We start from the raw sequence: 26048 nt of genomic DNA, 5'->3' as shown, positions 1-26048 counted from the left end.
GAAGAGCAGCCGCAGGGTTTGCATTCGGAAGGCCTGGAAGGGGCCCTGGAGCACAGAATGTGAGATCATCAGAGGCGGGTGGGGACTTTCCCATCATGCGACAAGGAAAGTCTTTGAGATATGAAGTGCCCTGAGAAATGGCACCAGAAAGGCCCCGTGGGCTCCCCAGACTCATACAACAGTCAGAAAGGACCTTAGAAATCATCTGATCCAACCCATCCATTTTATAATTGAGGAAATGAGTGTCAAGCCTCAAGTCAGCTAATCTAGACTTCTTTGTCAGAGGTCTTTGTTAGCCTTAATTCTCCCTTTTGCCCATTTCTTAGGTGGAGAAGTTGGGTCTCCTTTTTGAAGTAGAAGGGTACAGGAGGGTTTCCTTCTTTTGAGTGAAGCCATTTCCACCTGAAGCCCTGACCTTGAGTAATGTGTGCTTTTGCCATTTCCTTTTAGAGTAATATAGGTGGTGCAGCATCTTCCTCGTTGCCAAATTGGCTCCTTACAGAAAACTGTCACACAGGATGAGGTAGAGCAGGTCATCACACTTAATGGTAGAGTCCTCCAGATGAGGAAGATAAGGAGAGATAATTCTCTTCCCTTCAGTCCTAGAGATTTTTCTTCAGAAAAGATTAGCTAACTCAGAAGTTGTAACAGGCTGCAAGTCTTCCACTTTTTTTTGGGGGGGGGGTTAAAAAGGTATGAACTTGCTGGGGTGTGGTTCCTGTCTTCCTCACTGTGATGGGGAGCCAGGCCAGAAGGTCTGTTCTCTAGGTTTTACTCCACACCCCTCCAGATAATACTGATATTTTGCAATTAGGGGTAATTTGTAAATTTGGAGAAATACTTAGAGATAGTCCGACTGAAGAAGCCTGGGGATGGAGTGGAGTGGGATGAGGACCGGCAGAACTAAAAGCTATTCTGGAACAGAACAAAGGAGCAAATCCAGGCCTACTATAAGACAAAACTTACTGGCAATTAAACCTTCTGTATTCCAGGTGGAAGAGGGCAGGGTAACTAAACAGCCTCCAGAGATAGATTCCCCTCCCTTAGGTTCTTAAACTCCAGCTGGACAAATACTCAGTTGAGTGTAATCACAGAGCAGGAGTGCTGTTTAGGTATGGTTTGGACTGAATGGTCCCTGTGGTCCCTTCCAACTCTGAGATTCTTTGATTCATGCCTTTGTCTCCTATTAAAGTGCAGGTGCTCCTTGTTAATTGAATGATATGATAATCATAGCTCACATTTCTCTACCCATCAGTCAGGCACTGCCAGGCACTGTGCTAGGTTCCGAGATATAATTCAAAGTAATGTAACAGTCTCTACTCCATGGAGCCTGAATCTGAGAGCATTTTAAGCATTATGGAATTCCTTTTCTCATAGTAACCCAAGAGGGGGTCTTGCATCTAGATGAGAAAACTGAAACTTGAGGAGTCAGATTGGCTTGTCTGATGTAATTGGGGCTATTAAGTGTCAGAGCAAGGATTTGAACTCGTGTCCTCTGATTGCTGGGCTATCTTCTCACTAGACCTTGGAAAATGTGACAAATTCTGTCCTTTACCTTTAGTTCAATCTATGCTATTTACCTCTTGCTATGAGGGAGGCACTGAGGCCAAAAGGCACAGAGGAGCCAAAGTTGAAAGTTTATCCAGTTCCTGCCTTCATGGAGTTTATACACTTTTACTTGGCAAGGGCAGGAGATGGAGAGGTGGGGGGCTGGGGAACAGAATGGGGAAGAGGTATAAGATGGTCATGATATAATACAAGGAGTGTGATAATGATGGGGCATGGGGTACAGAAGCAATGAACCCCAAGAGTATTGAGTTCTAGTATTCTCTCTTCATATGGGCCACCAAATGTTGGGAGGTAGGATTGAACTTTTGGCCCAGTGTTGCAAGGTGTCTCAAAAGAATTTGTATCCTTAGACCTTGTCCAAATCAAGAAGCAAAAATTTTATTACGCTGTTGACAATGGGCTAAATTCCAAAAGAGTTTAGATATTGACAAGGGGAAAGACAGGGTCTTGGTTCCCTAGTGGAACTTGCCATTAACAAGGGGAAAGATGCCTTTAACGCAGGCTAAGTTCCCAGTGAATCAGCCATTGGGATACTTAGTAATCAGGCTAAGCCTGAAAGGACATAATAAGGAAGAAGTGAGGTACCAGTAGAAAGAAAAATATTCTGGGAGATTGATGTCATAACGTGGCCTTCTGATTCTAACTGTGAGGGGGTGGGTCATGATAATTTTGTCAGTGAAAGGAATTCTACTAGGAATTCAATAGGGCCTACTTAAGAGCAACAAAAAGCCCACTTAAGGAGAGGTAATCCCGGCTGGGCTCTAGGGCCAAATATAAAATCCTCTCTTTGACTTTCAAACCCTTCATTATTTAGCCCTTTCTTTCTTTTCCAGTATCCTTGTACCTCACTCCTCTCCACAGGATCTGCAGGCTTTTCTTTAAACAGGACTCCAGGCTTCCTCTCTAATTGATTCTCCTGGTTTCCTTCAAGTCTCAACTAAAGTCCCATCTTGAAGACTTTATTAATCAGTTCTCCTTAATCTTACTTAGTGCCTTCTCTATGCTGCCTGAGGTGAGGAACCATCACCAATTTGTCCTGTATACATGTAGTATGTATATATTTGCTTGTAAATTGTCTCTTCCCATTAGACTATGAGCCCCTTGAGAACAGAGATTGATGTTTGCCTTTCTTTGTATCTCTAGCACATAACACGCTGCCTGGCACAAAGAAAGCCATATCATCATCCAGTAATAAAAGCTAGTTGATTTCTGATGGAGGTAATAATTATTATAATTAATATTTCCATAGCACTTACTGGGTGCTAGGCACTGTGCCAGGTAAACAACAAAGAATTCATGGAAAGGTCATGTTTAGGCTTAGGCCTTGAAGGAATAAAGGGATTGTACTGGAAAAGCCTTTTTTGGTCTTAAAAAAAAAAAAAAAAAAAAAGAACATCATTCATTATTTCCTGCAGGATATACTTAAGATTTGTCTATTAGTGGACATAAAGTTCTTTCTTTTCTTCATATAGATTCTCACCAAGGATTCTGTGACTGTCAGTGTGGATGGAGTGGTTTATTACCGTGTCCAGAATGCCACCCTGGCCGTGGCCAACATCACCAATGCGGACTCGGCCACGCGCCTCCTGGCACAGACAACCCTGAGGAATGTCCTTGGCACCAAAAATCTCTCTCAGATCCTCTCTGACCGGGAGGAGATTGCCCATAACATGCAGGTTGGTACGGCAGTCGCATCAGTAATGGGGACTCCCCAGAGTTGGAAAGTAAAACAGGCTTTGGAAAAGAAGGTGGTAGAGCGGAGAGGGGCCGCTGGGTTAGACAGCCCAAGGCCTTTCCCCAGAAATGTCCTCCCAGGCAGCTGCCAAACTGGAGCGGGAGGTTGGGGAGAGAGCGCTTCTTGCACTCCTGACTTTCATTAGGTCCTTGAATTTAAAGCTGAAAGGACCTTTAGGTGTTAGGCAGTCCAGTCCCCTGGTTTAGTGGGAAATTGAAGCCCAGACAAGCCACAGGGTGGTAATGGAAAGGAACACAAAGACTTAGGTTAATTCCTAGCTGTTGGTACCTGCTACCGTGTGTAACCTCGGGAAGTGGGAATACTTCTCAGGGCATCATTGATGGGTTCTTCTACCCCTGATCCTTTAATTCATTGATTTAGAGCTTGCTATCACAAAGTGGTTTTCCTAAAGCACAGCTCTGACCAAGGTCTACCTCATCTTCATCCCTGCCTGCCATTATAGCTTCCTCCTAGCTCTAGGATCTAATATTAAGCTCCTCTATTTGGCATCTAAAGCTCTTCACAACCTGCATACTTCTTCCCTTTCCAGTCTTTGTATACTTTACTTCCTGTCATCTACATGGTCCCACTCACTGCCCTGGCTCTTCCTCTCCATCTCCCAACTCTGTGTTCTTACTGACTGTCCACCAGTTCTTCCTCTTCACTTCTTTCTCCCGGCTTCCATCCTCTACAAGAAGCTTTTCCCACTCTCCCCGTCTTCTTCATTTGCTGGAGCCTTCCCTATGAGATCACCTCCTGTTGTCACTGTATATGATATCTGACTTTTGTGTAATTGTTTTCATTTTGTCTCTTCATTAAAATGTGGTTTCCTTGAAAACAGGGACTGTTTTTTGTAAAATTCTGGTTGGTTTTCTGGAGGTCTTGGGACCAGCCTTCGTTTCAGCAGAGTAGTCACCATGAGAATAGCCAGGGATACAGTCCAAATTCTTTATTGTCTCCTTGCCTGGGGCTTGCCTAGCTTTCTGAGGCCCTTCAGACTGGCCTTGGTCTCAGTGGGGGGAGCAGGCCAGGCCAGCCACCACGGTGTTGAGAGGTGGAGTGAGTGTCTGAGTCCGAGGGCTTGTGCTCCAGCCCCCAGCTGCCACAAATGTGGATGAGGGAGTGGATGTCTGGCTGCGTTTGTCCCAGGTTATGTGCAGTATACAGAGTATAAGCCAATTGTTATATCACTAGGGGACCATTATTTGTTGTAAGATTAACTCAGTCATACTGAACTAGAGAACTGTTAAGCACCCTGCTAAACTAGATAACCATTGTCTCATCAATTCCACTGAGTTAACACCTTGTAAGAATCCTTGTGTCAAGTTCTGGCCCATTACAGTTTTTGCCTTTTTGTCTCTAGGATTTAGCAGTCGTAAGAGCTTAATCATTAAGTGCCTGACACATAATAAGTCTTGTTTATTCATTGCCCATGGTCACATAGCTGGTGTCAGCGATGGGAGTCCAGCACTTTGGCCCCTCTACTTTTATGCTCATTTTTACAGCTGAGGAAACCAAGGTCCCTTAAGGGGAGATGACTGGTTGGTAATGCTGGAGTTGGGTTAGAAACCAGCTCTCCTGACTTTCCATTGTTATGCACACACAACTAACAGACTGCAACTCTGCCAGTCCCTCTCCCTCCCCACCCGTCCCTATAACAAAGGCTCAAGTCACAGACTGTCACACCTGTGCAACTTAGCATCCACCTCAGAGCCCCTGCCTCATCCTTGTTCTGTACGCTGGGACTGGGAATAATGGACCTTCATTCCTTTTGTCTCCAACAGGCCACCCTGGATGACGCCACTGATGACTGGGGGATAAAGGTGGAGCGCGTGGAGATTAAGGATGTGAAGTTACCTGTGCAGCTGCAGAGAGCCATGGCCGCCGAGGCTGAGGCTTCCCGGGAGGCCCGCGCCAAGGTAACCCACAACCACCCCGACTCCGAGGATAGGAGAGCAGCTTGGCGCAGCCAGAGGTCTCTGCTACTTCCTGTCGTGTATTCCCCTGAGATCATCTCCCTCTTCTCTCTCCCTCTCAGGCCTTCGCTTCCTCATCTGTCATTGCTTTTCTGTGGTCCTGTATGCCAAAGCTTCTTCAACTGTGGCTCCCAATCCCACATAGCTCATGTCACTGAATGTGGGGGTCACAAAAAACATAGCAACAGTAGAAGATTTCTGAGCGCAGTGACCAAAAGTTAGTTCCCACTCAAACGTGGGATGAACCCCAAGGTGTCTCTGGCACTGCAGCCTTCACGCTGAACACACAACCTGCAACTTTACACTCAGGACAGATTCAAGAGAGGGTCAAATAAAAATTTCTCTGGCAAAAAGGGGTCATCAGTGGAAAAAGTTTTCAGAAGCTCTGCTTTATGCCAGCTCCCATTTCTATAGTACTGCCAGTCTTACAAAGTATTTACCTCACAACCTCATGATGAGGTAGCTCAGACAGGGATTAGAATTCTCACTGTGGTTTAGAGATGGTGACATGATCAAACCTGCATTTAAGGAAAGTCACATTATCATTCTTACCTTTCACGGCTCCTCCCACAAGCCACTTCTTCCCTGAATTCTCCTCAAATTAGCTCATTTATTTCTCCTGCAGAACCCACAAAATCCAAAGGACTTTCGTTTTTTGTCCTTGTGCCCTCTAGCACATAGTACGGTGCTCTTCACTTAGTGTTTACTGGATTTATTTATTTTTTGATGCTGGGCCAGTGCTCTGCAGCATCCTGTGGTTGAGTTGCCTGGGGCCCAGGGAGAGGCTAAGACTCAGCCACAGTCACATAGCCAATATATGGCAGAGCAGGACCTGAACTCTCGTCTTCTGGACTATCCCCTTACCATGGTCTATTCTTGAGGCTAATTATCCCATTTCTTCATGTTTCCAGTCCTATCATTCTAGTCTTTTTTCTAGATGAGCATCAGCTTGTCAGAGCCTCCCTTAAATGTGTTGCCTGGGCTTATCCCAACGACAGATAACAAGAAGACCTGTTGGTCCTCTTCAAAATGCAGGTTGAATTGGTTTCAACCAAAAATATTGTCCTGTGAAATAAATTACCTTTAACAGTAAGTGATCTGGGAGTGGAATGATTCTATTCCATAATGCTTTAGTATGTGTGGACTATTCACTATGATGAGTTGATGCTGGGTAGTGGAATCGATACAAGTCTTTTCAGCTTTAAGGTCCTGATAGATGAGAAAATGAATTCTTTAAAACCCTTTCCAGACGATGTGACGGAAAGGGCTCTGGTCTTGGAGAAGGAAGGCCTGAGTTTCAGTTCCAGCTCTCTCTGACACTAGCTACGTGACTTTGATCAGCAGTCACTTCCTGCCTCTGAACTTCAGCGTCCTCATCTGTAAAATAGGTGTTTTTTATTTATACTTTATTGAGCTTTACAAGGTGATGGTGAATTATGAATCTGGCAAATCTTAGTGACAGAGACACAAGAGTTGTTCCTTGTGGGGTAGAAGAATCTGTGACTCATGCTACCTTTCCTGCTAAGGCCCCAGTTTCTCTTTCTATAAAACGAGAACATTAGACCAGGTGATTTTTAAAATTTGGTTGCAGCTCCAAACCTGCAGTCTCCTAGATAATGTGGCAGCAAACAGGTCCTGAGCAGCAGGTCCCCAGTGTGTGTGTCGCTGCTCAGATAGGGATGTTCTGCCTGAGTGATTCACTCCTGTTCCTTGTGCTCCAGGTCATTGCTGCTGAAGGGGAGATGAATGCTTCTCGGGCCTTGAAAGAAGCATCCATGGTCATCACCGAGTCCCCCGCCGCTCTCCAGCTACGCTACCTGCAGACCCTGACAACCATTGCTGCGGAGAAAAACTCAACCATTGTCTTTCCGCTGCCCATAGACATGCTCCAGGGTATTGTGGGGGCAAAGCACTAGGCTAGCTTAAAGCCGAGCTGTCCAGAAGGAAGGCTGAGCTGGGGACTCAAAGTAGCCTCTAGCCTGTAAAGAGTGAATGAGGTGAAGGAGATTTCCCCACTTCCTCCTCCTTCCTCTTCTGCTTTCTGTCTTGTTATGCTGAGTTTGACATGCTTAGATTATCTAGTGATCATAAGAACAAGCCAATGAGTAGTTAGCTTTGGTAACTTGAAAGAGATAAGACAGCTGGATGATTTATGGTATCTTACACTTTTCATGCTTCTTGATAATCCTTTTGTAGCTCAAATACTTCTTTTGGTTGAGTTGGCCCATTGCTCATCTTGGCAGCCCAGGGAAAGGGCAAGTACTGACTGATCTTCCAGTCACTCTCCCCCCTTCCCCTTACCACATTTACTCAGTCTAGAAAGTGGTCTCAGCATGTAATAAAATTCAGAGTATTAGAACCTGAAACAGTAGAGCTGAAAGGGACCTTTAGAGATCCTGAGTGTGTCGGACCAAATGATCTTTAAGGCACCTGCTAGTTCCAGGTCTACAATCTAGTTCAGCCCCTTTATTTTACATGGGAAGAAATTGAGGCCCAGAAAGAAGAAAAGGTGTTCCTAAAGCCACACAGCAAAGGAGTAGCAAAGCCACTGGGATCCTCGGTCTCTTGACAGCAGGCTGGGGTCCTTTCTGCCTCCTGCTGTGAGAGAGGGCTTGATTCCAAACCCTACACTAGTTGTCTTACTGCTTTCTCTGCAAAGGACCATGTCTGTGGTCCCTTTTCCCAACCTCCCTTGTTCCTTACAAACACAAACCATCTTTTGAACTCGGTCCCCTTTCTTGAAGGAGGCCTCTTGCTTCTTCAGCATGGAGAAGGACTAGAGCATTTAGCCCCTGCCCTTGGTACTAGAGATGGCTGTATTCTGCTGCCCTGCAAGATGTCACTGGCCTCTCATTGCCATGGCTGCAGCCTGGGTAGTCATGGAGATGATATCATCAGAGCCCCATTTATGCCATTCAGAAAGATTAAGCTAACCTTTCTAAACCTCTCAAAGCCTTTTACGGATCTGCCATCATTTCTATCCTTTTCAAAATGAAGTTTGTTTTTGGTTGGGTTTTTTTTTTAATTGATCTGAGCCTCTTTGGTGAATGAGCAATGTGTTGGCCTTCTTACAAAGCAGCTGAAGCCCCTTCCCAGAAGTGCTTTATTATCTCAGACTTGCCTATCTTCAAGCATCAGGTTTAAAATAGTTTTTGTATTGTGACTTTTTTAAATGAACCTTTCTCTTAACTTCTCTAAGCCAATTTTTGTGGATCTCTTTCTGAACCTTTAGAACTCAATGTGGTTGTCTTTTGAAAAAAAGTTACAGGAAGACAATGTACTTTACAGACATCATGATTCATATTATATATATCCCAGTGAAGTGTCCTTGGTTTATAAGTACTTATGGAACAGTTTCCCTTACCTATTATAAGAGTATGCTGAGGGTTCTGTGGATGGGAGCAGCCTCAGGGTTAAAGGGGGAGGCCCAGGAAACAACTCCCAGAAATTAGATGTTTAAAATTTGTAAATGAAAACTTCAATTCCATTTCAGGCTGGCTCTTCACCTTTTTCCCCATCATGCATTTCACCCTGAAAAAAGAGTCTATTTCACACCTCTGTGAGGTTTGGGCCCAACCTGAAAACATTCTGGAATAGAGGGTTTTTTACAGTTTTCTGTGGTTCCAATTCTCCAGTTTAGATGTAGTCATTTATTCCCCTTTTTAATTTGCCATCATTTTTTTTCTTTCTTCCAGTTAAAGACTTTTAAAATTTTTTCTTTGTGAGTCTCTGGGCTTTTTTCTTTTTTAAATATAGATTATAAAATTCATAGATATATTTTTTTAATTTAAAGTTTTTATTTTTTTGTTAATCCAATTCTAAAAAAGCTTTCCTACCCTTCCCCATCCCCCCATCTCTCACCCTTTAAACTGGTCTGTTGACCAAGGAAACTATATGTGCTATTTCTCTGTCTCACATTTGTAGAATTTACTGTTTTCCCTGGTTACTTTAAATCTAGGTCCCAAGCTGCCTTTCCTTGTCTGTTTTAGAGATAGCAAGAGCAATAGCTTTGGGTGGAATATCTTGTTAGGGATTGGCCTGTGGAAGCTGAAGATGAAGGATTCTCTCAAGGGAGCCTTAATAAATTGTTGTGTGCCTCTTTTCCTGGTCCTGTTGTCTTTTTGTCTGTATATGATGCATATAATATATCCTGCAACCCATGCAGGTGTTGAGGCTAGTGGATTTTTTAAGCTTGGGGGTTGAGTTGCAGTATACTAAGGCAATTAGATATCCTTCCAATTTTAAATCTAAATGGTAGCTATTTCAGGATTTCTTAAATTTTTTCCACTCATAACCCCTTTTCACCTGAGAAATTTTTACGTGAATCCAGGTATTAGGAATATGAGATAGGTATATGTCAAACATTTACTGATAATTTAACGTCGTGACTCCCACATTCAGTTATGAGACCTCCATATGGAGTCACTAACCACAATTTAAGAAGCTGGGATCTACTTCACACTTCCTCTGAGGCTCAGAACTGACCTATAAACATCATAAAGTTCTGTGACTCCAGTTCTCAAGCTTAGACATAATCATTCATTTCCCCCAGTTGATTTGCCATCATACCTTTTGTTTCAATTAAAACTACTTAATGGGTTGTACATTTTAAATTATCATTTTTTGAGGTCAGTATGGTTTTCACATTTTCTAAAAAAAATATAGTAAATTTTATTTAACAATTTTTAAATAAATTGTATTTTAAAATGTAAAAGTCATATTTAGCTTTCTAGATAGGATTTGGCCCACTAGCCACAGTTTGCCCTCCTATGGTTTTACAGTTTTTATTTTGTTGTTACTGATTTCTAAATGCTTACCACCTCATTCCTTCACTTTGATCTGGTGACCAAGGAAATTACATCTCTACTGCTTGAGAACTTGGTCCAAAGGTTTTCCCTTACTAGCCAGAAACTTGGGCCCCAGAGAGACAGACATTTGCTTTCCAAGCCAATCAGATAGACAAACCTTAAAAAGAAAAATAATTGAATTACCATCAGGAAAGGTAGAAGTCCTTTGAAGACAGATCTCTACAATGCCAAAAGTCAAGATTATCCCGATTCCATTTCTAACTACACACCTTGACTCTCCTTGATAAGGTATCATTTTACCTGGAAACTTTTGCTCTTTAAACCTTTTGAAATCCTTTAGATAACTTTTCAATCCCCTTAACTGGGTATAGATAAGATCGGCCTTGTGTTTGAAGTCTTCATTCAAATATGTCACCTACTACAGGCAATAATAATAAAACCCTGTGCCACTTCCCACATGACATCAATCTCCCTCTTCATTTCTGGACCCAGCTTACTGTCTGTCCTGCAGCATCCATCTAAGGCAGATGTCCTGATGGAACCAAGCTACTAGCTTTGGTAGTAGAAGGCTCTCGCCTTTGGTGAGAAGAACTTCCTGATGATGCTATTTAGGAACAGTTTGATGGCACAGTGGATAGAGCATCAGACATGGAATTGGAAGACGAGTTCAAATCCAGCCTCAGATACTAGCTGTGTGATCCTTTGCAAGTCATTTTTAATTTCTTATCTGGTTCCATTTCCTCTTAGGTAAGTTGGGGATTGCTTTATAAATGCTTATTATTATGGCTGTAAATCATGGAACAGAAGTGGCCCAAGAGAAATTGGAAAGACACATAGTGGGTATGAGCATGTTATCAACAATGTTTTCTGAAGGAAATAAAATGAAGGTCACCCTCAGTGACTTAAATGTGATAGGAAAAGGAAATGGACAGGTCGTGTAGAGAAGCAACAGGAAACCAAACCTGTAGCCCAAATACTTCCCATTTAATAACAAAATTATCAAGCTAGAGAACAGAATCAATAGAAGGGTAATGTTGAAGAATTTCACAAATTCTGGGAGTTGAGGGATCTCTGTGTCTAATCTAGTTCAACCTCTACATGAATAGAATCTCCACTATAATATACTCTGAACAATACTTGTCTAACCTTGGCTTGAAGACCTCCCAGAAAAAGGTATCCACCACTTTTCAAGACCACTTATTCCTCGTTGGCAAAGCTGTAATTAATTATTCGGAAGTTCTTCCCCACATCAACCAGATTGGCTTTTTTGTAACTTCTCCCCATTCTCCTGGTTCTACTCTCTGAGGCCGGACAAAATAAATGCAATCCCTTCCCCACAGAAGTCCTTTAAGTAAGGGTACAGCAATCGTGTCTCTCCTGAGTCTTCTGTATCCCCCACTTGCCTAATTCCTTCACCTGATGCTCATGATGTGAACTCAAGGTTCTCCATTGCCCTCCCTGGTATCACTCTGAGAACGCATAGGTAAATTGTGGGGAAAAGGAATAAGAGAAAAAGCATATATACTCCAAAGGACAGCAAATGTCACTCACTTTTCCATTTATATTTTCGGAGCTTAATACTGTGCTTGGCTCGTAGTTGTACTAATAAATTCTTTTTAACAGTTTGCTCTCTTTGTAATCCCCTAAATACATCTTGTTGGTCTCGGCTTCCTTTCATGTTGTTCTCCCTGATGTTTATAGGATGTCTGAGCTGGATCTCCAAATAGAAAATGTCAGAGCAACAACTTTAAAGCTTGAAGGAACCTTAGGACATGGATATTAGGCTTAAGATAGCTAAGTGACACCACGGACAGAGCACTAGGCCTTAAGACCCCTGGCCTGAGTTCAAACCTGGCCCAGAACACTAACTGGGTAACTCAGAAATAAATAGTAAGGATCCCTCCTTCCTAGAGTGTATTTGAACATAAAATGAGACTATTTTTAAAGCACTTGGTAAACTCTAAAGTACTATATAAAATGCCAGCTCTTAATAGGACACAATTGGTCAAAGAGGGAAAATAAGCTATCCAAAATCAAACAGCTTGATCAGTCTCAAGCCCTGTGGGGAGGAACCAGCCTCTAAGGAGTGGAAAAAAAGCCTCTCATTAAAGGAGAAAAGCTTAGCCCTTCTCCCAAGAGAGGCCAGTCCTGCACTGTTGTCCCGCTTTTGCTCCTTGCTAGAAGCAGGAAACCCTATGCTGTAACTCACTCAGCAGGACTCGCCGTGCTCTTGGAAAGCTGCTGTGCCCAAGACGGGCTCCCCATCGTCCTGACCCTGTCCCTGCCCTTCTTGCCTGCCGGGGCCTGTGATCCTGGGTTTAGAATCGTTCTTTGAGCTGAGATCTTGTTTCCCAAGTCCGCTGTTAAAATGGGCACTGCCTTGGAGTAGAGCAAAGTCCTCTAGCTCTCTCTCCTATTAAGATGTGTCCTGAATGTTCCAAATCACAACTGATAAAAGAACACAAAACAAAAGATCCCCAAGGGTTCTCCTCCTGCCTGTTAAATATTCAGTGACCAGGGATCCGAGTAAGCCCTTGGAGGGCTTGATCCAGCAGAAAGAAGGCCACTAACGGGGTTGCTGGGAGAGCCATGGACTAGTGGCACCCATTTATAAATCGTGACAACAGACCAACAGGCATTTTAAAGTACCAGGCACTCTGCTAAGCTCTGGAAATACAAAGAAAAGTAAAAACAGTCTTTGCTCTTAAGGGAACCCACAGTTTAATGGGGAAGACAAGCTGCAAAGTACAATGTAAGAACAAAATAGAGAAAGCATAGAATGGACATAATCTCAGGGAAGGCAATAGCTTTAAAAAGGCATTGGAAAAGTGGGATTCTTCTTGTTGTTTGCCCTGTGTTCTCAAAAAGGACCATGACCACAGGGAGGGGATGCCATGACATACAAGTGAGTTAGATGGGAGGGAGGGAAGGAGGGCTGGGCAAGGTCACCTGCCTCAGTTTCCCCTCCCGAACCATCTGGGTCCAGTGGCCAAATATAGATCAGGGAGACTGGAGATGGCCTTTTTAAGTTTATAGCTGACACTGGAAACCATGGCAGGGAAATCATATGAAAGAGATAAGAAGGAAATGTCAGACATGAGGGACAGTCATTGAAAATGCCCAGAGGTTCGTTTCACTTAATTATAGAATACATGTAGGGGAATAAAGTGTATAAAGACAGGAAAGGTGGGCTGTAGTCAGATAATGAGGGACTTTAAAAAGCCAAACAGAAGTTTATGTTTTATACTGGAGGTAATAGTGAGCTACAGGATTGTACTGAATAGAGGAATGATAAGGAATGACACGTTCGGGTCTGCACTTTAGGAAGATCTGTTTGACTGGCCAGTGGAAGCTAGACTGGAGTGGGGAGAGCTTTGTGCTATATTGACCAACCAGAAGCCGTTGCATTAGTCAGGGCTTGCCCGAGGAGAAGGGGGCCTGGACAAAGGTAGCAACAGTGCCAGAGGAAGGTCTACGAAAACACATACAAATCATTGACAGAATTTGTCAACTGATGGACTGTGGGAAAACAAGCTGAAATTCTGCAGAGAAGTATATACCCTTGGACCCCAAAATTCCACTGCTAATATAAACCCCAAGGAGGCCATTTGAAGAAACAAAGAAGAAAGACTATATATACCAATATTTATAACAGCATATCTTGTGTCAGCAAAGTACATGCCCATCAACTGGGGAATGGGCAAATACGTGTTGGCATGTGACTGATGCAATATGACTGTTCTGTAATAATGACATGATAAAATACAGAGAAGCACAGAAAAAGCTGTATGAACTGATACAAAGTAGAGTCAAGAAAATGATAGACACAATGGCTCCAGCAGCGTACATACAAAATGATCAAAAATGAGTACTATAAAATTACAAAAAACAAGCTTAGCCTGAAAAAAGAAATACAAGATATTTGTATCTTCCAACTCCTGTGGGTTTGTAGGGATGGAGGAATGCAAGAGTGGGTACACAAGCATACAATAAGATTATAATGATCATGCTACCACGTTGTTTTCAAAGCTCTTTACAAATATCTCATTTTATCTTTATAACAACCATAGAAAGTAAATGCTATTATTATCCCCATTTTATAGATAAACTGAGATAGGCAGTGATTTGCCCAAGATCACATAAATAACAGATATTAGAGGCTGATTTTGAACTCAAGTCTTCCTGATCCAGGTCTAGTGCTCTATCTTCTGCACTCTATCCATCACCTGCCTATCTCAAAATCCATAGGAAAGTTTCATATAACACCCTATGCTTTTTATGTGTGGGTTGGTTTTGCTGAATTTTTTTTTTCTTTTTCCTCATTTTCTTTACATTATCATAAGGGATTTCTATGGGAAGGGGAAAGAGAAGGTTATATGGGAAAATCTGGATGACATAAAAGCAAATATAGCAATAAAATCCATTTTTAAAAAACTTATGTCCATTTCCTTTTGGAGGTACATGTTTGTTGTTCAGTCATTTCAGTCATGTGTGACTTTTGGTGAATCCATTTGGGGTGAGGACCAATCAACAAGCATTTTACCAAGTACCTGCTATATGCCAAGCAGATTGGCCCCTGCCTTCAAAGAATTTACATTCTAATGAGATTATTTTAGACTGATATATCAGATTGCCTACTCTACAATCCATACAATCCACACAAAGCATTATACTATACAATATTTGAGCTAGGACTTTAGAGATTATTGGCTTCAGTCCCATAGTCCCCAACACCCAAAATCCTACAACTAGTGCTCAGGCATTTACTAAGAAAGTCACATAACTTTTCTTCCTCCTTTTTATCAACTGCAAAATTGGGATTATAATAGCAAGTACTTCTCAGGTTTGCTATAAGGATCAGAGGTGATAATATTTGTAAAGCACTTAGCACATGCTTGATACATTATTATTATGATTATTATTAGTTTATACATTTCATGGCAAAAACTAGGCATTGACCCACATCTATACCAAGTTATGGTCAAAATGGGTTCATGATTTAGACATAGAGTGATATACGCAAAATATAAGAACAAAGGATATTCTACCTCAGATCTATGGAGAGAGAAGGAATTTGTAGCCAAATACTAGAGTACATTGTGAAATCCAAAATGTATAATTTTGACCATATTAAATTAAAAAGGCTTTGTACAAACAAAACCAATGCAGACAAGATTAGAAGGGAAGCAGTAAACTGAGAAAAAAATTATATCCAAGCGTTCTGATAAAGGCCTTATTTCTAAAATATGGAATTGATTCAAATTTATAAGAACACAAGCCATTCTCCAATTGGCGAATGGTCAAAGGATGTGAACAATTTTCAGAAATTAAAACCACTTCTAGTCATGTGAAAAAATAAATCACTATTGATCAGAGAAATCCAAATTAAGACAACTCTGAGGTACCACTATACATTTTTCATATTGGCTAAAATGTCAGGAAAAGATAATGACGAATGTTGGAGGGGATGTGGAAAAATTGGGACATTGATACGTTGTTGGTAGAGTCATTCTGGAGAGCAATTTGGAACTATGCCCAAAGGGCTATCAAACTGTGATCCAGCCATGTTATTACTGCATCTGTATCCCAAAGAGATCAAAAAAGGGGAAAGGACCCACATGTGCAGAAATGTTTGTGGCAGCCCTCTTTGTAGTAGCTAGAAACTGGAAACTGAGTGGATGCCCATCAGTTGGAGAATGGCTGAATAAATTGTGGTATATGAATGTTATGGAATATTATTCTGTAAGAAATGACCAGCAGGATGATTTCAGAAAGGTCTGGAGAGACTTACTTGAACTGATGCTGAGTGAAATGAGCAGAACCAGGAGATCATTATATACAACAACAAGATTATGTGATGATGAATTCTGATGGACGTCACTCTTTTCAACAATGAGGTGATTGAGGCCAGTTACAATGGTCTTGTAATGGAGAAAGTCTTCTACACTCAGAGAGAGGACTATGGGAACTGAGTATGGCTCACAACATAGCATTTTTACTTTGTTTTCTTTCTCATGTTTTTCTTTTTGATCTGATTTTTCTTGTGCAGTATGATAATTGTGGAAATATGTATAGAAGAATTGCACATGTTTAACATATATTGGATTATTTGCTCTCTAGGGGAGAGGGTGAGAGAAGGGAAGAAAGAAAAATTTGGAACACAGGGTTTTACAAAGATGAATGTTGAAATTATCTATGCATTTATTTTGAAAATAAAAAACTTTATTTAAAAATATGTTATATATTTCCAAATCTATGAGGCTTACATAGCACTTTGCTTACAAAGTGAAGCAGTTAAGGTAAATAGCACAAGTATTATCCCTACTGATGTATGGAAAAAAACTAAGGTTCAGGGAAATCAAATGATTTGTCCAGTTACACAGCTGGTATCAGAGCCAGTGTCTGAACCCAAGTCTAGATCCCATTTCAGTATTCCACAGTATGGCAGATTCCTCCTTCAAATAGGTTAGATTTGCTCCCTTTTTAAGTTTCCTTTCAACTCATACTGTAGAATTTGCAAAAAGCTTGCAGTCTCTGAAGGGGCATTTATCCATCTCCTTTCAGCCCCTAAGCCTGCTGCAGCCAGTTTATGTCAAACAGCTCACTACAGCACCAATGAAGCCATAATCCTCCTAATATATCACCTTAGTAAATCAAAGAAATATGTTAGGGGCGTAAGATTTTCCATCACATGTTTTCCCTCCTGCCTCTCCCTCACTGGAGAAAATCCAGAGAGTAACAGGAAACCTGGTTGCTCAATCCTGTTTCCTCTCACTGGGCAGCTCCTCTGAAACCGACCCCCCTTAAGTCCCTCCCTTCACCATGAACAAGTGAATACACCTTGAGCTCAAGTCAAGCAATCGCGGAGGAAGGAAGTGGGTATTTTCACCTGCATTCAGTTTCCTGCAAATTTCTGGGAATGCAGCCACACTCATTAATCACCCCGTTCTTTTGCAAATTCCTGATGCAAGCAATCCTTTAATTACTGGGGGATGCAGTGCAGAGAGGACTGGGGATGCAGCCAGGACCACGGGCTCGTGGTCTCAGCTCTGCCTCTTGCTGAGTGAATTTGGCCAGGTCTTTCCCCTCCTCTGGACCTCAGTTTCTCACTTGTAAAATGGGGGGATTGGATGAGATAGCCTCTAACTTCCTTCCAGCTCTAACACTGATTCTAGGGAGGCTGGTGACAAGGAAGAATTTTGTCTGTTTCACAGAATCTCAAAAGTTGGAAAGCAGGATGTGCTTTCCAGGAGTTGTCCATTTCTGGAAGTGTAAAAACAGAAGCGAGGTGACCACATACAATTGGACTAATTGGAAAATGTGCTGGATTTGGAGTAAAACGATCTGGATTAGTATTCTGCTCTGCCAGTTCCTCGATGGGTGTCTCAGAGATGAATAATCCATTACTACTCTGTGATACTCTTTGTTTTCTTTCCCAGATCTCTTCTATCCTAATCTTTTAATTTCTCTACACAATCTTTCCTTTTCCCTATCTTTCTTCTTTCTCCTTCTCGGAATGGAAAATAAAGTTGAATTAGAGTGAATTTTGAGAAAATCATATTTAATAGCTTTGTATTTCATGTTCTTAAATTTTAACAGATTAAGCTTGTTTTCATTTCTTTCACAACCTTATCCTATATTAAGCTACATTTTATTTTCATGTGATCTCTTATTTCATTCTATGAGTCAGCGGAACTTGGGTTTCCCAACCCCTGTCACAGAGTGAATGACCCCAATTGTCTTGTGGGATTTTCTCAGGGAGCCAGGAGTAAATTTTCCCTTCAGAGAAAATTGTACTCTACATCCAGACCATGCATGGCACAACAGTGCTAGCTCATGTCTGACATTTTCTGGGTTACAAAATGACTTTTTTCTCCCTATGGCCCCATTTCACAATTGAGACTCAGGAAAAAAAAAAAAAAAAAAGTAATAACTTGCCTAAGTTCACACTGCTCCTGTCAAAATTAGCCTAAAACCCAGGTCTTAAAAAGTGAGTTCAGGAAAGAATAAGCAAGGTCCTGAATCACAAATTAAGGAAAGAAGAATAATTTAAAATACTATAAAATTTCAAAAAGGAGATGAGCAACCAAGTGTGGGTAGAGAGGAATCATTTTGACATAAATGTGACTTTCCAATATGAATCATATTAATAGGAAAAAAGTTACAAATGAGGATCATTTTTTTAAAATAGTGAAACAATTTGCATTAGACAATTTTAAGTTTAATTGACATCTCTCTCAGTTTCCTAAATACTGTAGACTTTTCTGAGCCTTTATTTCCTTCCCTGTAAAATAATTGGGCTGGACTAGATGATCTCTAAGGTTCTTTCCAACTTGAATAGTCATTGTTCCAAATTTCAAGTAGAAAGTAAACTACTTGAGGGCAAGGATGTCTTGATTTTGTATTTGTGGCCTCTGCCTGTTCAACCCATGACTTCAGATTACTTACAGACTTGTTTCCCAGAGGCCATCTCATCCCCTCCCTTTCTACTGTCCCCTTCTTTGATTGGGGGGAGCTTATCCTTGGAACCTTCATTAGAGGAAGCATCCATGCTAGCCATGCTTACTCCACGCTTAACTCAGTCCATGACTCCTTGAACTGCTTAATTTTGTCTCCTAGTTGGTCCTTCCCTCTCATCCCCCATAGTTTGCCTCTTCCCCCCACTGGAATGGAAACTCTTTGAAGCAAAGATTGTCTTTCTTTTTCCTTTTATTTGAATTTGAATTCCCAGTGTTTAGCCTAATGCCAAACACATATTAAGTCCTTAATAAATGGCTACCGATTGGTTGATTAACATTTTATTTTTTAAGGTTCCTTCCAATTTAATAGTTCTAAGAAATTCATTGATCTCGGTTTATCTACTCAAACTATTATGAGAAAAAAAAATTCAGTAAGCACTTACTCATACTAAAAGAAGCATTTAGATTGTTACATGTCCCATGTAAGCTTTATTATGTGAAATCTCCATAGCACAGAGATTAGGATATGTTCAATTATTGCACAACTATTAGGCTACAGTAAAAAACAAAAACAAAAAATACACACACACAAAAAGAAAGAAAGAAACTGCCATGAAACTGCCATGAATCAGTCTCTTTGAAGACTGGGGGGGGGGGGGCAGTTATTAAAGGCACCAGAACAGGTGGGGCTTAGGCTCCTCAGACATCCAGTTCAGCCATAGCCCTGTCCAATGGATCCACATCCCAGTAGCTGTTGTCCCAGCCAAGGAACCAACCCATGAATGAGGGTGGCTCAAAGCCTTGCTTCACAATTGTGATGGGTGTTCGACGATCCCGGTTTGCAGGATCAGTTTCAATATACCGCTTAGCTGCAAAAAGACACACACAGAGAGAAACAAAAATATAGAGGTCATCCTCTTTTGCTGATGGCCTTTTAGGATAGAAGCTGGCGAATGATGACACAGATTACGTTCAATAACCTATGAGCTTGTTGCTAAAGTAGAAGTGGTGGAAATTTTTGGAGGTGACTGATCATTATTAAGAGAGTTTATTATAGAGAAGGAAAACCAGAGTCTGATGGACATTCCAGATTTGGAAAAACAGATTTCAAAGAGGTTAGAGAAATGTCAAAATCCTATATCCTGAGATTCTAGAAGGAAAGTCTGCCCTCTCCAATGAGATGATCTTTTAAAAAATATGCATATTTTTAAATTTCATTTTGCCAACTATTTCCTAATTATATGTATTTTGAAATTTTCATTTTTAAAAATTCTGAGTTCCAAATTCTTTCCCTTCCTCCTATCCCTAATCTTTCTTGAGAAGACAAGCAATTTGATGGATGCTCTTAATAAAATTCTGCTGACACAAACAAACAATATGAAAGAAAAGAGGGAGATATCTAAAGAAACACATGTGGATGCAAGGAAAATTCAGTCAAATTAGACTTTTTTTTTTAAAGCCATGTTTAGAAGATGAAAGCAAAAATAAGTAACTGAAGAATTGTTTAGTTATGTCATTCATGCCTGACTTTTCATGACTTCATTTGGGATTTTCTTAGCAAAAATAATGGAGTAATTTGCCGTTTCCTTCTCCCGATCATTTTATAAATAAGAAAACTGAGGCAAACAGGATTAGAGAACTCGCCTAGAGTCTGAGACTAGATTTGAATTCAGATCTTCCTAATTCCAGGCCTGGCACCTATCTATTGTACCACCTAGCTTCTCTAACTGAAGAATAATATAAACAAATTACATGATATTCTAGCAAAAATTGTAGAACTTATGATAAGAGATGGGGTTGAGCGTTTAGAAAGGGGAGTAGTAATGCTTGAGACACAGCATAGTTTTAAGAATAAGTCATGGCAGATCAATTTGATTTTCTTTTTTGGTATGGTCACTAGACCGGGAGTTCAGGAAAATGTGATAGGCACAGTATTCCTAGATTTGATCAAAACATTTGGCAAAGTATCTCATGATTATCTCTTAAACAAGATGGAAAGATGTGGATGAGATGACAATATTAGTTAAATGATTTCTGAACTAAGGAAATAATTGGGCCTAAAAATTAGCCAGTAGCATATCAAAGCCAACCTGAACTGCATAGTTCAATCACAACTACATAGAGTCCAAGGGAAAAATTAGAAGCAGTGACTGAAAGTGGTAAAGAGCCAGCTTTCATCTGAATTGAAGGAAAATCTTCCTATACAATTACAGTGTCCAAAAGTGGGCAGGTTTGGGAGGCAAAGAAGTCTTCCTTAACAATGGTGAGTAGATTTAACCCTTTGTCAGAGGTATAGTAAAGGAGTTCCAAATTTAGGCATGGCTTGGACTGGATGATCGTTGAGGTCCCTTCTCACTTGGGTATTCTGCTATTACACATCACTGCAATTTTGTTTCATTGGATAAAAGAAAGTTAAGACTAGAAGGTGCATTAAAACATAAATTATTAGAGCTGGAAGGGGCCTTGGAAGGAACCATAAGAAAAGCTGACATATATAATATCACTTTCAGGTTGACAAAGAATTTTATATATCTTGTCTAGGTGAGCTAAGCTAGAACATAAAATTCTAAATGTTCTAACACTGAACATAAAATGTTCAAACTATAAGGCAACCTTAGAAACTCTTTAGTATTCTAACATCCTAAATCTAACATTTTCCTGCAGAGGGAACTGAGGCCCAAAAAAGAGAAGGATTTTTTTAGGGGTTATACTAGTAGAAGATGATAGCCAGGACTGGAACCCAAGCTTTCTCATTCTCATTCAGTCCAGTGCTTTTCTTACTAGTTGGTCTTTTGAATGTTTTAGGTAGAAGAGAGTGAAATTATAGGAGGATGAGCTAGAGGGAAATAGCTACTTATAAAGAAACTTTGAGTCTCAGAAACTGAGCCTTCTTCATCCAGGAGAACCAACCTCAAACCTCCTCCACCTGTCCTGATCTCCATCTCACTTCCCACCGAATCACATAAAAATAGAAAGTAACAGGAAATTACCAGATGTCAAGGCTTCTGTCTTTTCCTCTTCTTGAGAGTCCTTTCCAACCCAGACATATACCTGTACATTCAACATGAAGGATGATGGGTTACATACGGGGAGGGTATTTTCTAAGGTAAAAGCTGATGAGGGAGGTTAGAAATGATCTTTTCAAATATTATTTTTCTTTGTACTTGAATCTAGGCTGAGTCCTCAATCTGGGAAGCAGAGATAGCTCTATGTTCTTATTACAATTGGGGTCCCTTAGGCTGTATAGTCTGTTGGAGAAACAGCTGAAGGTTCTGCCACAAGAAGGAAGATGGGACTACAGCATGAGGAGCTGCCACTAGGGCGAGGTGGTCTGGATCTTGTCCTAGGGTGTAAAAGCTTAAAGGAAGCTCCTAGTACTTGTAATTCTTCAATAGCTAGAGAACTGTCTGAACCTCCAGTTCCATTCTGTACAAACCCATCTCCAGAAGAACAGAACATTGCGAGAGCCCAGAGACAATTATTATATATGCTTGTCCAAAGGACACAGAGCAAGAACTTCACTGGAGGCCCTTGGAGGGAAAGTGAATCTTATCCTTAGTCTAACCTTAGGGGAAAAAGTACACTTAGTTTGCTATAGTCTCTCCCAGACAATTAAGCACAGCAGAGATGCCATCCCTTTGGGAAGATGGAGCCTAGGCAGCTAAGCAAGCTTTTCTTATATCTATCTTCCCTCCCTCTTTTCTCCTTCCCTCCAACTTTCAGACCTGATCCCAGGTGTCCAAGAGCATGACATCATCTGTAGCCAGATCTTCTTGCATAAATTCCCCAGGAACCTCTTTAATCTGGAAAGAAGCAGGAAAGATTAATGAAAGAAAAGAAGAAATCCCTTCCCTTTTCCTGGAATTAGCCATTCAGAATCATCTAAAGCTACCCATATGCTATAGGTGCTATCAAGGCAAAATCTCTACTTTCTAAAGAATGATGCTTAATTTCAATGGTATTAAATGATTTAAATAACATCATAATGTCAGTAAAATAGTGAAATCCAGACTCAAATCAAGAATTTCCCACTCCTAGTGCAATGATTTTCCCACACGCTAGAGCTGCTGACCCATCCTCCCCCTTCCTTTGCTAACTAGCTGGTGGGAGGGCATTCTCAGCTTTCTCCCCGTCTCCGCTTTCTCCCTGTCCAAACTGCTGAAAGGTCAGGTCAAGTGGGGATAAGGAGTCCATTCAGCAACTTCCCTGGGATAGCCCTTCCCATGATAGCATAGTGAAAGCAGCTCTCTCCCCCCACTCAGAGCAAGTGAAAAGGCCTCAGACCACAGAAAGGCCTCCCAGCTGTCAAGGGTGCAGCAAGGAAATCTTGCATTTTGGATTTTTTGAATGGCACCAATTCCTTCAGGATTACTCTTAGGAATAATGATAAGTAGCACTAACGCCGTGTTTTAAGGTTTGCACTTTATGTATATGATATCTCATTTGTTCTTCCCAACAACCCTGGGAAGTAAGTACCAAAATTATCCCATCTTACAGATGAGGAAATTGAGGTTAAGTGACTCATTCTCAGATAGCTAAAGAAGTGTTTGAGGTGGAATCAAGGTCTGTGATACCCAGCTGTGTGGGGGCCAATGTGAACGGGGCCATGTACCCACACGAAGCAAATTACCTCACCCGTCTCTTTACCACTGGGAATAAGCCCATTGTGCCTGTGGTTTGAGGTTGTTTCTTGATCACGGACTTGTGATTTTATCAGAACTCCTGCTGAAGAGACTCCTCCTTCAAGGCACTTGTCCTGCCACTTACAGCCTTAAAAATGTGGCCAGGGCTCTGGGAGGTTAAATGTCTTGTATCAGAAGCAGGATTTGAGCCCTGTTCTTCCCTACTCCCAGGCCAGCTCTCTCTCTACCAGGCCATGGCTGCCATTCCATCTGCCCCGTTTAGAGCATCATTCAGCCGTCCTGTCATCAGCGATCTGATTTCTATCTCCCTAAGCCTTTACAAACTTACAGGAATCATCCTGTTGTGATGGTTTCACACTCCAATCAACAGAAAGAAGTGATTTTGCTCCTCGTGTACATGGGGAGGTTTAATGGTGCTCCCAAGGCCCACGTAACTAAGAGAGGATGGGACCTGGCTTTGCTCCATGAATGTCTCAGATGATGAAAATTCAGGGGATGACCACTACCCCTCTGTCCATGCAAAGGAAAACAGCATTTGGCTACATTCAATCAAATGAACTTCTTAGGTCTCTGGTCCCAAATGGCCCCACACTCCTGTCCTGTCCAAGGGTGGGAAGCAAAGAGCCGAGCCGGCTCAAGGCCTTTTTTCTTGAACTCACCACAAAGCGACCGATCTTGTTGGAGCAGGCAAAGAGACGAGGGGGGTGGGCATCCAGCTTCTTGTCCTTCAGCCGTGGAGAGGTGCGGTAGGCTGCCCTCCCACCCAGGGCTTCCCAGAAGCTGTCTGTGAGGGGCAAAGAGACTAATAAAGGGCTGCTCTCTGAATATATTCACCAACCTGGGGTCTCATTAGGGGAGGAAGAATCCTTACCACTGGTCAAACCAACAGTTCCCCAGGTCTCCCTCTTCCACCAAACACAACCCCATTAATTCTTGTCTTTACTATGTAGGCAAAACAAAACAAAACAAAACAAAACTCTGCCCTAGAAGTTACTCAGTGATGAATACCCCTGGATATACTACTGCTAGGTCCATACCTCAAAGAGATTAGGGGAAAAGGACCCATGTCTACAAGAATATTTATAGCAGCTCCTTTTGTTGTAGCAAACAATCAGAAACTAAGGGAGTGCCCAGAAACTGGGAAAACATTGAGAGATTATGGTGTAAGCAGTAGAGAGCTGAAATCCAAACTGTTTCCAATTAATGGAAAGATTAATGTTAAATTTTCTGTGTGAACATTTACACCCCAGAAGTGCTACAAAGCAGACTTGATGGATTTTGCTGTTGACTAAGATTTAAGAAAGAATTGATAAAAAATGTTAATGACTCTTATTAAATTTAAAAGTATACTGTGGTCCAGAGAGATAATTATGGAAACTGAATATGTTTCAAAATATATAGTATGTTCAACATTTTTTTCTTTCTTGTGTTTTTTTTCCTCTCGTCTGATTTTTCTTGTACAACATGACAAATATGAAAATATGTTCAAAAGAATTGCACATATTTAACCTATTGTTTTCTGTCTTGGGGAAGGGAGACGTAGGGTAGAGAGGGAAAAAAATTTAGAACACAAAATTTTACAAAAATGGATATTGAAAACAATCTTTATGCCTATTTGGAAAAATGAAATTCTACTTAAGTAAATTTTTAAAAAGCATATTGTTGGACCCCCCTTTTTTTCCAGAGAACCTATTGTTAACCAATTACCAGCACATTCCTGTTTATATGATAGTAATGGAATATTAATAACTCATAGGAAATGACAAAAAGAACAATTTTAAACAAACTTGAAAAAACTTGTATGAAATGAACAGAATCAGAATTTATTCAATAATATTACTAAGATCATTAACTCTGGAAAAAGTAAGCACTCCAACACAATGAATAACTACAATTCCAGATGAAACTGCTACCAACTTCCTTACAATTAACAGTTGAACTCAAGGTGCAGAAAGTTGGAATTTGTTTCACTTGACTTTTCATTACAAGGTTTTTCTTTTCCTTTAGTTTGTTTCATTAGGGTTAAGTGGAAGAGGGGAAAACTTGCTTATTAATTTAAAAAAATATATTTTTTAAAAGGGAAAGCCTTCCACCACAAGCTCTTTGCACAAGACAATCCTCTCACTAAGGACAACACTGGGATACACTGTCCTTTTTCTCCAGCCCTTACTCAGGCTTCAGGGTCCAGCTGGAGTCTCCTGCCTCCAAGATCCCTGATTATTGCAGCCCAAGCTGACTTCTCTCCCACCTCGATTCCTACAACACTTAAGCCTTATAGCACTCATTGAAGACTCGGCACACAAAAACTCAAATTTCTTTGGTGATCATAATGATCCTCACAGAATTCTGCTGAGTTCAGGTGCGTTGCTGCCTTTTTAAAGATGAAAAAGCTCAAAGTCCTGAGAGGTTGCCATTTGCCTCCAGTCTGGTACCTAGTAAAAGTCAGAGCCAGCATTTGAATCTTAGCTCTCTCGTGATACTGATGCACCATGCTGTATATATGTTGTTTCATGTGAACCATCAGTCAATAAACATTTATTAAGTGCTCAGCACTGTACTAAGTCTTTCTCTCAACTACTCTGTAAGCTGTCTGAGGGCAGGAACTTTGTCATCTCTATTTTTAGTCCTCAAAGCACCTAGGTCAGGGCTGAGCCCACTATAGTCACTGAAGTTGAAAGGAGGGACAATAGATTTTGGAGACAGAGGAAGGGATGAAATGGATTGCAGAGAGCCCTCCCTTCCCCAGCTGGAATAAGGGGTGAGTCAGTGAATTGTAAAGGTCTATTTAACCCTGCTAGTCAAGTCAGCAGTCCCTTTGCCCAAAACCATCCCCTCCTTTGGGATGAGGTCTGCATTGT

At 41.2% G+C, this 26048-nt stretch overlaps 2 protein-coding genes across 4 annotated transcripts in view; one reads left to right on the top strand and one right to left on the bottom strand.

The window, feature by feature from the left end:
- Positions 1-9382, top strand: part of STOM (stomatin) — a 40718-nt gene extending 31336 nt beyond the window's left edge. Inside the window, exons 5-7 of the mRNA XM_012553673.3 lie at positions 3042-3245; positions 5089-5223; positions 7002-9382. Of these exons, the coding sequence (XP_012409127.2) occupies positions 3042-3245; positions 5089-5223; positions 7002-7196 (534 nt within the window). The 3' untranslated portion in view covers positions 7197-9382. The remainder of the gene's footprint in view (positions 1-3041; positions 3246-5088; positions 5224-7001) is intronic.
- Positions 9383-18779: 9397 nt separating this feature from the next.
- Positions 18780-26048, bottom strand: part of GSN (gelsolin) — a 75799-nt gene continuing 68530 nt past the window's right edge. For all 3 annotated transcript variants that reach the window (XM_031954218.1, XM_003757083.4, XM_031954217.1), the window contains exons 14-17: positions 23850-23974; positions 22273-22350; positions 21538-21598; positions 18780-19416 (exon numbers count right to left, since the gene is read on the bottom strand). In XM_031954218.1, the coding sequence (XP_031810078.1) occupies positions 19247-19416; positions 21538-21598; positions 22273-22350; positions 23850-23974 (434 nt within the window). In that variant the 3' untranslated portion in view covers positions 18780-19246. The remainder of the gene's footprint in view (positions 19417-21537; positions 21599-22272; positions 22351-23849; positions 23975-26048) is intronic.

The sequence above is a fragment of the Sarcophilus harrisii genome, chromosome 2 (genome assembly GCF_902635505.1).
Source record: "Sarcophilus harrisii chromosome 2, mSarHar1.11, whole genome shotgun sequence".
Lineage (NCBI taxonomy): Eukaryota > Metazoa > Chordata > Mammalia > Dasyuromorphia > Dasyuridae > Sarcophilus > Sarcophilus harrisii.
The sequence above is the reverse complement of the archived record's forward strand: the minus strand, read 5'-3'. Positions and strand labels throughout refer to the sequence as shown.